The following is a 14,821-nucleotide window of genomic DNA, read 5'->3' as shown; positions in this document are numbered from 1 at the left end:
GTTAAAACTGTTTGAAAAGCTAAGCTATACAACAAGGAGAGATTGAGAATTTCCTTTTAGTTCTCAGTTTATTTGATATTGACAAAAGTTAGTCAATTTTGTCTGTTCTTCTGTAAAACAAACTAAGATTTATTTTTAGAATTAATATTTTGTTTCTAAGTGGAATTGACAATTTAGTGGTCTGTTTTGTTCGTTCTATTTTGAAACTTAAACGCTTTAGCGGCTGCCTTTTGTGTAGTTTGCAATATTTGCCTTTATTTATCTGAAACTGAAGCCTCATGTTCCTTAAGTACATCTACCCTGTTGAACTTATTATGGGAAATAAATATTTTAATTAAAACAAGCTGCAGATTATTTCACATTTTACTTGTGAGCAACGGCACATTTAAATCTTACAAATATAGTTATTTGGCTTATATCGTGATATATATCGTTATCGCCTGAAATGAAAAAAACATATCGTGATATGAAAAAATCTTATATCGCCCAGCTCTAGTTGTAACCCAAGCTAACAGGAGCTAGTGTCAAAATAGTATCAGTTGTTGAATTTGCTAGCTTACAGTATATGGTTGGCTGTAAGAGCAGGAGGTAGTGAATGTTGCTGTCACCACTGAGGGACAAAAAGTGACTTTAAGCGTGTCCTGGCACCAAAGCATGCTGTATTTTCATGATGCAGTTTGCTGAAACGGTAAGAAATGTGACAACAAGGTGTGTTTTTCATCTGAATAAAAGCCTTTTTTGTGTGGCTGCCCAGATTCTGTGTCAAAGCACATCAGCGGAAGAAAAAAACCCCTAAGGCAGCTACTCCCAGCTGGCATTTTCCGTTACAAAACAAATTGCTGGACTCAGACACCGATAATGAATCTACTTTTAAAAAGTTCTCCGTTTTCTTCATATGATAATTATGATATGAAATGACATTTCTTTTTCACTTTAACAGCTGAATATGAAATATGAAATATCATTTTGAAAGCAAAAGTCAGACATTTGTGAAGTCTACGTTAACTCCAACATATCATTATATCTTTTCTGACTTTTTGGTTACCTTGGTCTCGCGTGATGGGGAAGATTTCTTTCGTCGAAGGAGACAGGCAATAGATGCGTCCACCGTAGATGCGTCCTTCCGTTTCTACGTAGTCCTCAAAGGAGCAGTTCACTCCAGCAGAAAGACTCGGCACATTCTGTGTCTGAAGCACAAGCTAGCGAGAAAAAAAAGACAGAAAGCAGAAAGATGAGACACAGCAGAAATTTAAATCAATACACTTCATTAGTAATGGCCCAAAGCAGAAAATGCTGCTCAGACCTGTGGCTCAAAACGCACTTTTCAGCTCATACTCAAAATGACTGTTAGCTACAACACAAAACAAGCTTTATTTAATCTCATTTCACATCTGCCTTCTTCATTTTTCCCAGCCATTAATCTTTACCCCACTCGTCTTATAAAGGACCACGTATAAATTCACGAAGCCTCTAAAGAGTAGCTGAACAGATACACAAGGTCAGACAGCGTGCTGTACCTGCACTTCTGACATGGTGACGGAGACGGTGTCTGGCTGGACGGAAAGTCGGACACACTGTTCGACTCTGGTTGTGAAACGCTGAGGCTCTTCTGCTCGTTTGCAGCGGTCCTTCCTCGAACATCTAGAGAAAAAGAATATGCTCACATCGCCACTTCACTACTTCTGAGCAATAAATACCTGTGTTGTACATGAAATCCACATTGGTCCTGATTCCTAAATGTACTTGTATATGTAGAGTACATTTTACTAAGTATCACAGCTAAAGGCATTTGGTCCAAATGTGGCTTTTCAGCACTTCTCACTTGGGAAGCGAAAAAACAGCGAGATCACTGATACGCAGCATTTATTGGATAACCCACAGGATGCTGAGTTTCAGACAGAGACTCTGTTCATTAGTGAGTGCACAGATGCATGGAAATTAGAAGTAAATTGCAAAGGTGCATATAAACAACCTATGCAGTTAAAAGTTTAACACTGGAGAAACAGGAGTATGTGTTAATGATAACATGACAACCACACATTCAGCACTTTCTTAATAGCGACAGAACCATAGTGTGGTCATCAGAATGCCTATTTGTATTCATAAAGCAGGCATTGAGTTAATCAGAGCTATGGTTTACCGAAGTCTACCAGGACTGATTACCGTGAAGACTGACCATGCATAAGAGTCAAACATGAAGTCCAAAAGAGCAATAAACACGTAGAGCAAGGCATTAGTTCGGGCAGAGCACTGAATGTACTTGCATTCACTGACTGGCACCAGCTGCTCATTCATGCTTCACCATCAGCAGCTCATTCATCAGCTGCTTGGCTACCAGCTGACCAGAAATTCCCCACCATATTAACACTGGTGTACATGTTGTCCTTTACAACTTAACACTTCTCACTGTTGCTCCGCTGAAACCTGGATGTCAGATGTGGCACAGGTTTTTTTTGGGGGGGGTTGTTTTTTCACCCCAGCGTCCTCCTTATGTGCTAAACATTTGGTAATGTTGCCTTAATTAAGCTTTAATGTCGAATTACTGCACGTATTTGTGAAGGGGAATTGGATCTCCCAACCGAATCCTCGCTGCCTTTTCCATTCTTTCAGTGCTCTCTTAGAGAGCAGAACCTTTTCCACTAAATCAAACAATATAATTAGTTGTAAATGGTCAATTCCTATATGCAAGTGTTTCCGACCAAATTAGCAGAACAAGTTTTTAGAAAGTGGCTACTGAAGAGAAAAGGCCAATTTCCTTGGGCTGCAATTATATCCTCAGACAATGAGTTTAATATTGAAGCTAATGTAGGCTGTGGGGGGTCAGTTTGAGGATGCTGGAATCTAAAGGTCTGTTTTTGCCTAGCCAGGTGTGGAAAGGTGAGAAAGTAGTCAGATTTTGACTTCCTTTGCCAGATAATTACAACACCAGGAGTGAATGGAAGGAGAGACTCTTCAAAGCTACAATAACTTTTTCCTTCAACACATTATAGACTGTTCAAAAAACATTAGAGGAACACATTTAATCAAGAGTTTAGCATCAAGTCAATTAAATTTCTGGGATATTGATCTGATCAGTTAAGTAGACGAGAGGGTTGTTAATCAGCTTCAGCTGCTTTGGTGTTAATGAAATTAACAACAGCAACACTAGAGGACCAACAATGAGACAACCCCCAAAACAGGAATGCTTTTAAAGGTAGAGACCACCGACATTCTTCCTTCCTGATCTCACTAGGGTCAGTGTTAGTACTGGTAGTGTGAGGCGATACCTGGACCTTACAAAGGATGCACAGGCAGTCCAACTCCTCCAGGATGGCACGTCAATACATGGCATTGCCAGGAGGTTTGCTGTGTCTCCCATAGGGATGGGTATCGAAACCCGGTTCTTGTTGAGAACCGGTTCCCACTGTTTCAATTCCTTGGAATTGTTTGCCATTTTTGCAAACGATTCCCTTATCGATTCCAGTCGCCCCGAATGACGTCACCACGTTGCGGAGCGTCATTTACCTGGCAGGGCGCCTAAGCGGCTCAAACGCTCAAAAGTTTGGTTATACTTTACAAGAACGGATGACAACGGGGCAACTTGCAATACTTGCAAAGTAGATATTTCATTTAAGGGAGGAAACACTACGAATATGCAAAAGCATTTGCTCACAAAACACGCGATGACCTTAAATGAATGTCGTGTTTTTAATTCCACTCCGGACTCGTGAATCTCAACCCAGCAGCAGCGGTAACGTTTGCACGTCCTCTCCCGTTAATGCAGCAGGTAAATAATCAACTAACAGTGCATATTATGTTAGCGCGATCTGCCTTATTACAAAACCTGCCATTACTGTGCATTTAGGTGACCATGATGACAGAGACAGAGTCTGGCTGGCTCACATGCTGGCAGTTCTCGCTGCAGTCTACCGGTAGCATCTCCTTTCAGGCCAGGATAGACGAACGTCACCGAGCAGTGACTAAGTTTGTGGTCAAAGGCTTGCACCCATTTGCCACAGCAGATGCGCCCGATTTACGGTAAGTGAATGTGTTTAATGTAGGCAGGGACATTACTGGATATTCTTGTGTAATTGCTACAGAATAATTTATGTTATACTTTGTTATTGCTACAGAAAAATATTTATTTTATTATTTTACATTTACAATTTTTTTTCCTGGGGACCCTGTGACACCCCATTGAAGAGCCGTAGGCTGTGGATCTCTTAAGATCTCACTGTTGGGTTTGTAAGGCCATGTTACTCCTAAATTTCTATCTTGTTCAAAGAGAAGATATAAAACAGTTCTAAGCTAATCGACCTTAGTGTTCTCTTTTTTAAAAAGAATCGATAAAGAATCGAATCGTTAAACAGAATCGAAAATGGAATCGGAATCGTGAAAATCTTATCAATACCCATCCCTAGTCTCCCAGCACAGTCTCAAGATTGTGGAGGAGACTCCACGAGACAGACAGTTAATCTAGGAGAGCTGAACAGGGCCGTAGAAGATCCTTAACCCATCAGCAGGACCAGTGTCCGCTCCTTTGTGCAAGGAGGAACAGGAGCACTGCCAAGGCTCTAAAAATGACCTCTAGCAGGACACTAGTGTGAAAGTCTCTGACCAAGCAATCAGAAACAGACTTCATGAGGGTGGCCTGAGGGTCCCACATCCTCTATTGGGCCCTGTGCTGTTCACAGATGACAGCAGGTTCACCCTGAGCACGTGTGACAGACGTGACAGGGTCTGGCGAATGTTGTAATATGTAATATCGTTCAGTCAAAGGAGTTTGCAAAGAAAAGCGTCTGGACTTCTTTGAGTTGCTTGAAGACGTTTCACCTCTCATCCGAGAAGCTTCTTCAGTTCTAAGGTCAAATGGCCGAGAGTCCCAGATTTATTTATTTTTTTTTTTATTTTTTTTTTTTAACCTGTCCCGTTTGGTTCTTTTGCCATCAGAATTATTGTCTAAAGGCGAAGAAAGATGCCCAACGGATTTACTTTACCAAATGGACCATCCCAGCCTTGCCGTAATGGTCCATTTGATTCACCTTTTATTGTTTATTTTATTTTCACTTGCTGAATACGGGACAGACTTGACTGGTGGAAAGAAAGGGGAGAAAGAAAGAGGGAAAGAAAAACAGCTGAGAAGAGGGACGGGGGAGAAGGGCAAAAACCAAAAACCAACAGAATAAGCAGACAAAAAATACATATATCGATCACCTGGATCACCTGTTGAGAAAGAAAAAAAGAAAGCAAGCAGAAGAAAACGAGAGTAATAAACAACATCACAATGATATATGGGAATATGACAGTAAATACTAAATATTAAACATTATTGTGCAGCACGTAAGATCGACAGCGCACAGTGTGCTTTGAGGTAGGAGCCAAAAAGGGTGTAGTTTGTGTGTGTGATCACCCGTGTGTGCACCTGTGAGCATGAACGCGCTTGTTTTTAAAAGGTTCCTTCATGTAATGATCTGCTAGAGGGTGTGGGGGGCCACTGCCCCGTCCTCCAGGGCATGAAGCAGGTATGGAGGAGATCAAAACTCCAGACATCCAGAGGCCCCCAGAACACAAGAGACCAAGGAAGACCAACAGAGGGGCAGCCGCGCCACTATCCCAGAAAGAGCTGAGGAGAGTCCCAGATGAGGGGTCACTCAGCAGCCGCGGAGCAGAAGCCGGGGGGGGTTGCAGTGACGTGCCCGTGAGCTCCGCCGGCAGCCAGCTGTGCCTGAGTGACCGAGCCCCGGGCTGAGAGGCCGAGGGCACCCCATCCCCGAAGTGGCCCGAGCGAGCCCCAGGCTCCAGGCCCCGATAAGCAGCCGCCAAGGAGTGAGCCGGTGGGTACCTGGGCGCCCACCCCCGGACACAAAGAACCACCAACGCACCGATGTCTGAGGGCGTCTGCCACCGGCAGGGGAAGTGGTGGGGGAGATGGGCCTCCAAACCTTGGAGGGCCTGAGATGTCCCCAGAGAGGTGGCGTCTGATACCCAACCTGACATATAGACACAGACAAACAGGCACACACAGATACAAACATCTATTCCCACCCTCATGCTCTCATATACAATTACTCAACACTCACCCAACGTGGAGACGGACATAAAGAGACGCTGTACACACAATCACACTCCCCAAGCGTACTCTAAGCCCCGGGTCTAGGTACCCTTGCCCCTGGAGGGGGAAACTGCGCCCAGACCCAGGTGATGTTACCCTTTTCCCTGCGGTGGGGAGAAGCAGACTGCCCCGACTCCGCAGCAGCAGGGAGGCCCCACATTCCAGACCCCAGTCGGACGGCCAACTCCTCCTCCTAGCCCCCCCGCTCCAGCAGGCCGCAGAGAACGGGGGTGTAGGAAGACTCCAAACCTCCCTCCACCCGCTCTTATGTAGTGTTGATGTATGTGTGTTCTAAGGTGCATTTAAAACCCAGGAGGGCATGGAGCTACCTGCCAGAGCAGCAGGTAAGCGTATAGCCCCTCCTGCTAGCCCTCAATGTCTACGTGTATTTAAAATTGAGAGGTGGGCAACGATGCCAGGGGTGAGGTGTACACCCTGATGGTAATTTGGAATCCGTGTAGCGTGCCCACCCCCAAGATCCTATATGTATGTGTAATGAGAGTGTGAGTAATGTGAATGTCTAAGTTGTGGGATAAAATTGAGGCAGAGGCAGCCAGAAGGGGACAGAGGGGGGGGATGTCTCCTCTGCACCCTGGTGACACACCCCTACCCCAAGGCCCTGCATGTGTGGGTGATTGTGGTGGAGCGGGAAGAGGGAGGCAGCTGGAGATGGGGAGGGAAGGAAGGGAGGGGCAAGTGACCCCTCCCTGGGGCCAGCTCCCCCGCTGACCCCAGTAGGCACCCCCATACTCTGCAACCCGCCAGGGAAAGGGGGGCCCAGGCCCATCCGGACCGGGGCCCAGTGCAGCAACGCCGCCCAGCCCCACAGAGCCCGGGACAGTCCACCCGACCCCACCACAGAGAAAACTGCACCCACCCCATCATCCACTCATCTTCCAGACTACACAAGACAATAGACGCCCAGGCTGAGATCTTCCTCCACCTCTCCTGTAATCAGCCAGGGTTTCGGGTGAGCTCATTGTGAAACCTGGCCCCACCCTATCATGTGATTTCCTGAGGTCAGATGGCCCAGGATGTGAGTGGGCGTTAAGGCGTCTGGGGAGGGAACTCAAAACTGATTAGGTCCCACACCCACTTTCACACCTTGGCGCATGTGATTAGAGGATCACCAGGGGGTCCTTCGTCCCTCCTTGGGGGGATACTCCCACTGGGTTTAAATCTGGGACTCTCGGCCATTTGACCTTAGAACTGAAGAAGCTTCTCGGATGAGAGGTGAAACGTCTTCAAGCAACTCAAAGAAGTCCAGACGCTTTTCTTTGCAAACTCCTTTGACTACGATGACCTGGATGACTGAGAACCTTCACAGACAATATCGTTCAGTATTTACCATTACTTGTAGGCTTATCATTTTCATTTCCATCAAACCGTGTGGCATCCTTTCATTCTAAACACTGAGATCTGATGTGTTTCAAAGTGTTGCTTTATAGTAAAATAGTAAAATGAGAGCATTGAGACCATGTTTATGAATAAGTCACAGGGCTAGGCTTCAGTGTAGGTGACACCGGGTGACACATTTTTGTCAATTATTGATACAAGAAAAACAGATACACTTATCTAAATACAATTTTCAAAAGAAAGTCATTATATAAGGTGTTAAATCTCGGCATTTGTTGTGTTAGAACACATTGACAAATGCAGTGCCAAAGCAGGTTCACATAATGTGGCTACCATGAGCATAAACAGGCAGAACTCACAACTCTGTTGAAGTGACAGACTGTAATTAAGTGCAGAACACCCACTGAGCAACCACCGGAATAACTACATACGACGCAGTAAAGAGGATGCACTTACACATTATGCAGCACACACCAGCCGCAGTGAGGGTCTCCTGATCCCAGACAGGCTCCACAGGAAGTGTACTGCTCACAGCTCTCCACTGGTACACGGGTGACCTAGGAAGAAGAAAAAAAACACACACACATAAGCACACATTCGGCAAACACACTTGGTTAACGCTGTGCAGAAACCCTGTTTACACCACCTTCAAACAGCTCGTACTATATATGGTTGGTATAAACAGGATCTACTGGAGGTGTCCTGCATCTGGAACATGAGATTAAAGGAACAAGCCCACTGTGACTATCACAGATAAACAGCTCTGAAAGTGCTGCTTACAACTCCATACTGCTGCATATAAAGGTAGCTAGAGGGAGAAAAGTAGAGGTTTACAAACATGTAAACACACCCTCTGAAGAACTTATCTCTGTAATACATATACTCTGTGCTGCCCACAGTTCTGATGCAAGCAAACAATTTGTGTATTTTTAGGCATTGATAATTTCTCCTTGTTGCATGCGGAAGAATAAAACTCGGTTGCAATTTATTCAAAGCAAAAAGATCTAAGAGCACTGCGCAGATTGTATGCATCCAAAATCAGCTTAGCCCCTCAGGATTAGAGGTGCTAATCTGATCATCAAGATCAGATTCACACTCCCCATAAAGACTGCTGTTCAGCCTATGATGACGAGCTATAACTAGACACATTTAGCAAGTTTAAGCACATTGCTTTGTGCAATCGTCAGTGTAGTCGTCATTGGGTTGGGTAGTGGATTCAAGGATCAATACTGGACAGATTGTTGTTGACGCTAAAGGGTCGAAATCAACCTGCTGATGTGGCAATTCCTCTAGCTCGACCAAGAGTTTCATTTTTTGGGATTCAAATAGTATTATCTCAGCTAAAAATATTCAAAATTGCCAGTTGACAAGTTTCATATAGGGTGCACTAGGTACTGGCCTGCCTACAGTTGCTGTGCAAGCACTTTGCAACCTACATCCACCCCACCCTTCCTTATCATACCGTATCTAACTCAATCAAGGTTGTATGACACATGTTGCCACTGCTCTGGAAGGGCAGTGAGGTGGGCCTTCCCTCCATTATGCTCTTTCCTATCTGGGTATGGAAAGGCAGGAAAGTCCCAGAATAGAAACAAGCAAGTTTTTTATATTTTATGAGTCCCTCAGGGTCCTCTTGGGTCCTTGTGATGTAAATTTCACGATTGGACATTGAGTGCGAGGTCCACGCACACATCCACAGAGAATTCACTTTACTATGCGCACTATGCATGCGCCCAGGCAGCAGACTTCAAAGAAGTGCAACAGTAATGACTACTCGGTCATCGGGTCTCTAGCTGTCCGTGTCTGCAGCTGAGTATAATCCAGGCTTCATTCCACCAAATATGAATTACTGCAGTGGAGAGCAATCCTCTTTTGGCTATAGTGCTCTAGACTTAAATGGGAGGTACAGAGTTTTAGTGCATTTAAAGCGAAGAAGCAATCATGGTGAATTAGTACAGGTTGCAGCCTTTTTTGGAGTCTGTCTGTCTTTGTCTTTACTATGTAAATTTTGACAACTCTTTTCTTACTCAGTCCCTTACAACTCTCCAAAACTATTGGGTGTAAATTCAAAATTCGCTAGCGTAAAGCTGTAAGGCCTTTTCTGCAGCTACATTTTTATTAGGCTGTCTGTCACTTACTCCAAAAACTACATAAACCAGCTTTGTGCAGCACTCCAATGAAAAATAAGCAATAACTAAATGCATGATACTGTGGTACTGTACTTAACACCATTAAGATAAACATCGAGGATTGCTCCTTTTGTCTCCTAAATCTGTCCTAGCTGCCATTTGTGTCTCTGCGTGACTGCACTAAGATGAAACTTGATCTCTTGCATAGGAACCGGGGAGCCTCTCTATCAACAAGGACATCAAACAACATTGTCCAAATGTATCGGTCTCTTAAAGCGCAACTGAAGATGTATCTGAACATCAGGCCACGGTGAAACTTGCAGAAATTAGCATTGAGAAGTCAACAGATACCTGCAGATATTATTGAACATGCATGTTGTATGCTGCTGCCTTCACCATCTGTTTGCAAGATAATCGGGAAGGACACGTTACACTGGATTATACCCAAAGTGTAGAAGAAGTCGACTAATTATCCCTTGCAAAATGCTTTAATCATACCTCTGCACATTCAGGTTTAATCTTTTTCTTTTATAAATCTGTAATCTGCAGCGTATCAGAATCTGTGTATTTTATCTCAACTTACTGGATGCTGTTTGGCAGTGACAGACAGATTGGCAGACAGGAAACTGCCTCAGGCAAGCACACACACAAGCACACGGTGAGAAAGTTACTCTTTGGACTAAATTGAGAGTTTGAGACAACTTTTCTGGGGCAGTTGTTAAATTCTTAAATACATCACTGACCACCCAGGATGCATTCACACACGAGAACGTGCACATGTGCACGCACACCTCCAGCTCTCTCAGATAGGCGAGGTACGACATCAATAACACTGCAGAGGCAGGAGGCACACCAGGTGAGCTGGTGAGGGTGAATTCTAATGGCAGCTGCAGACGCAGCAGTGGAAAAACCTTCAAAGAAGAAACCCTACCTTCACCGCACCGTTTTTCAACTTATTAAACTTCAAATGTTGAATCATGCTCTTTTCATGTCTTTTGCTTGAACAACTGCCGCGTGATTGATCAGACACGAATGCATATGGTGGTTTTAATGTCAACATACTTTAAAAAAATCCCAATTTCCTGTACTCTCTGTTGCTCTGCTCACAGAACCTTCCACTGCTCAAGATCTCCCCCATTCGCATGATTCTCACCGCCTGAAGCAGCCTCTCATGGCCACCAGAAGAGCATTTGTGTAGGAGCTGCTCAAGCTGTTGGTAGTATGGAGAAAACAGTGTGTCTGTCTCAACTTAACACTGAGCTCAATCTGCTTTGATGAACCCTACATGAGTGTCAGGTCTATCCTTTAATATTTTCATGGCTCAGTCATACTACAGTAAAAATGGGACGATAACCTCCTTGCAACTAGGAGAAAAAATCTGTTGTTGCCAGGTGACTGCACTGAATTTTTTTCACATTTGGTGACCCACTGCGAGTATTTGAAGCAACCAACCGATCACGCAGAGGTTCACAATACAACACCCTTCACCTCTGGGCACGATCTTTGCAAAAAGATCCGTCTAAATAATTGCTGCCTGACTCAAACTCACTGCAATCACTCTCAGAAAGATTGGTGAAGGTTTGCCGTCTAACTTATAAATGCAGGACTGGATTAAAGTGTAATGGGAAACTCCATTAGGAATAATGTACATATATCTGCTCTGTTCCTTATATGAGCCAATTGCACATTACATCCCAAGACAGCTTTAAAACAAACAGCACATACCGCAACTAGATGTCAGTAATCCCGGCATCTCTTGCACGGTCTGTACACATCCTCCTCCTGTGGCACTCTAATGTACAGTTGGACACAATGGCTTATGGCAGATTCATAACATGGTAATAGTAACCTGTGCCTGGTAACTATTATAATGCTACCATTACAAGGCCCAGGCCTCTTACAGGACACCAAATAGCAGCAAATTGCAGTCATTACTTGAGCCTGGACAAATACCACGCTAGTAATACAGCCTATCTGATAGAGGGAGGACGGAAAGAAAAAACATGTCATGCTCAAGCACAATAGCCAGGGAGAGAAGTTTATTCAATGGGATTTTGTGATAGTGGGCCAGATGATGTATTCCATTGGAACAGTTCAATTATTGAGTTTTAGAAAACAGATAATGGGATGGGAAACGGGAGATGCTCAGCCAAAGACTCTTTGTCTTACTGAGGTGGCTGGGGAGCACTGGCGTGTGTGTGTGTGTGTGTGTGTGTGTGTGTGTGTGTGTGTGTGTGTGTGTGTGTGTGAGCGAGACAGTACATAAGTGAGCACCACCTATTTATATTAAATATGGCATTTTCATCCGTGGCCTATTTGCTGCTGCCGAGGGGAAACACATCCATCTGTGGACAGTGGCGGGAGGTGAGGGTGGGGGAGGACAGGGGAATTAGGAGAAGAGGTAGTGGAAGACAGAAAGAATGAGATCACGGAGGGAAAATGTCCATTTTAAACATTCATTTTAGTCTTCAAATGATAATGGACAGTGTTTGAAAGGGGGGGGAAAATCCCCAGCAGCATTCAGATGCTTTTTCTCTTTCTTTTTCGCCGTGTTTCCAGAGTGGAGGGTAGAGAGAGAGCAGAGCAGAGGAGATGATTGGGGGGAGAGTTTATTACAAATAAATAACTGCTACAAATGAGCCTCTCTCATTTGGGTCATGATAGAGAGCCTCTTAATTTGCCTAGTGGCAGATGAGAGGAAGGAGGAGGGTGGCGGTTGGGGGTGGGGGAGGTGGATTGGATGGAGGAGGGTGGAAATGAGGAATACAGGGAAGGATAGATGAGAAAGACACACAAATGTAATTGCGACTGATGTTTCATTCCACATATGGGGCCCTTTTGGTCCCAAGCTAGCTGCCGCTATAGGCCTAGCTGTAATTGTCCCATCTGTATAATATGGCGAGGAATATAAGGCGCTATCGCTACACAATAGGCTGATGGATGGCTTATTCTGCCAGCGAGCCCAATTCTAAGACTACTGCACGAATGCACACATGTTACCAGCAACTAAGTGCATGCAGATACGCTATCTGTGGTAATGTAAGCACGCTGAGGTGCAGTGTTTGAGTGCATAACTTCAAAACGCTGCTGTAAATTACACTTTAAATTATGTGCAAAGGATACACTGAAACAATGCTGGATGACTTATAAATAATGGACAGTCCGAGTGCTTGTTTAAGAAAAAAAGAAAGTCTCATATCCATCCCCCCGTTCTCTGCCTTTCTATCTTTCTGATATGCCCTCATCTGTCATGAATTTGGCTGGACAGACCAAAAACACACCAAATGAGGCCATAGATCACAAGTAGCCACTGCGAGACACAACCTTGGGCAGAAACAGGCAGAGAGAGGGGAACAATACAGAGCTTAGCAAGAAAACAAACTCTTGTAGATTGAACCCTTTAAAAGTGCATTCTTCCTTGCATAAGTTCACGTAGTACTCACATTCCCAAGATGACAATAAAGGGAAACACTGGGTTGAGTCTGTGTTGAGAAACTCAACACCCTACTGTTTGTACACCCTGTTTCCAGTATTTATGCTAAGCTAAGTTGATTATTTACTATTTGCAGCAGAGTGTTAACATGTGCAAGATGAAAGATATGAAAAGATGATGAAATCTATATAAATAAACCTATAAAACAAACATATTATTTTACATATATTGTCTTCTTAGCCACAGATATGCATGATTCATGGCACCAGAAATCTGCACGAGCAATGAAACTAAAATGATCTCGGACGGCTTCCTAAGTCCTTCTTGACTTCCTGTCTCTTTATCTCACGCTCTCAGTCACTGAGATTTTACAAATCAGCTTCAGCCTGTTTCCTTTTTTTTAAACCCAAGTCACGCTGTTGCTCCCAACCACATTAAGACTTCTCCATCGCTCTCGCTCTCACTGTCTGTCTCTTTGACTGTCTCACAAATCACATTCTGATCAGCCGATCAGTCATCTCTCTGCCTTCGCTGACAGACAGCAAGGATGTGTGCGCATCCGTGTTTGTGTGTCGGTGAGGAGAAAGATATGTCATCTGAAAAGACGCCAGTGCAATTTTTTTTAATATGTAAATGCACAGCGTCAAGTCAAGTCTTTCAGAAATACAATTAAATTCAAGATTTTAAAACTTCTCATTCATTTTTTAAACATGTCAGACATCAGTAGTTCCACCAGTGTTCAAAAGTCTTGAGCCACACCTCTTATCTTTATATTTTCCTTCCAAGTGTTCTTGAGAAATAGGATTTCTGAAGGTCTGTCAAAGCTTTTTTTTCTGGACATTTGCAGCTTATTCATTAATTTTAGTCCAGTGTTCATGCCTGAAAAATTTGAATTATATTTTGTTTGTTAAACCATTCAACTCTGGCCATTCAATCAAATGTAAAAAAGGCACCTAACTCACAGGATGAACCAGTGTTGAACCAATTTTAAAGCACTTGTTTTTTTTTACTAGCCGCCGGTCGCATAATTACATAAATTGTTCCCATTTTTTGATTTGAATCAATTGCCAAACATAACACCTTTTGACAAGCACAAAATAGCATTTTTTTTTTTTTTTTGCAGCAACAAATTGATTTCAAAAACTTGCTAATAGCTAAAACCTTGGCATATCTCAGCACGGCGTGCATCATGTCCTTATAAAATGTGATTAAACGGGAAGAGTGTATGTCGAAAGAATAAGCAGCAGGACTAAAATACTATCTACAGCAGATGAACAATGTCTGAAAGTCATGTCCTTGAGAAACAGGAGACCTGACATAAGGACCTGAGACATATCTGGCCCTTCAGTTGATTCATCTACTGTTTGCTAAAGTCTTACCGGAAATGATCTCCATAGAAGGGTGGCTGTCAAGAAGCCACTCTTTCCCAAGGAAGGGAAACAGGGAGAAAAGAGTGAGATATGCTAAATTACACAAGAACTGGACTGAAAATGAGTGGAGGAGTGGAGGTCTTAACAGAGGTACAGAAGTAAGTGTCCACAGCCATCTGTGAAACATGGTGGAAACTCTGTCTTGATGCGGGCTGTGTTTCACCAAATGGTGTTGGGGATCTTGCCAAAATTGATGCCATTAGATTTGTGAAAAACTACCCTCACATTTTGATCCACCACAATATATCATCTGGAAAACATCTGATCGGCAACAGCTTCATTTTTCGGCATCACAATGATCCAAAACACAGTGCCAAGGGAGTGAAAGCATACCAGGAAGACATATAATGGAACAATATTTCATGGATTGGCCTCCCCAGAA

The 14,821-nt window shown here is 43.7% G+C and overlaps 1 protein-coding gene across 2 annotated transcripts in view; it reads right to left on the bottom strand.

The window, feature by feature from the left end:
• The window catches only part of LOC100695575 (plexin-A1), a 310,610-nt gene that overhangs the window by 135,854 nt on the left and 159,935 nt on the right, over positions 1 to 14,821 (bottom strand). For both annotated transcript variants that reach the window (XM_019350036.2, XM_003449115.5), the window contains exons 5-7: positions 7,904 to 8,004; positions 1,518 to 1,641; positions 1,046 to 1,199 (exon numbers count right to left, since the gene is read on the bottom strand). In XM_019350036.2, coding sequence (XP_019205581.1) covers positions 1,046 to 1,199; positions 1,518 to 1,641; positions 7,904 to 8,004 — 379 coding nt within the window. The remainder of the gene's footprint in view (positions 1 to 1,045; positions 1,200 to 1,517; positions 1,642 to 7,903; positions 8,005 to 14,821) is intronic.

This window comes from Oreochromis niloticus, linkage group LG20, assembly GCF_001858045.2.
Source record: "Oreochromis niloticus isolate F11D_XX linkage group LG20, O_niloticus_UMD_NMBU, whole genome shotgun sequence".
NCBI classification, from domain to species: domain Eukaryota; kingdom Metazoa; phylum Chordata; class Actinopteri; order Cichliformes; family Cichlidae; genus Oreochromis; species Oreochromis niloticus.
Note: the sequence above shows the minus strand (reverse complement) of the source record. Positions and strands in the feature narration are given on the sequence as shown.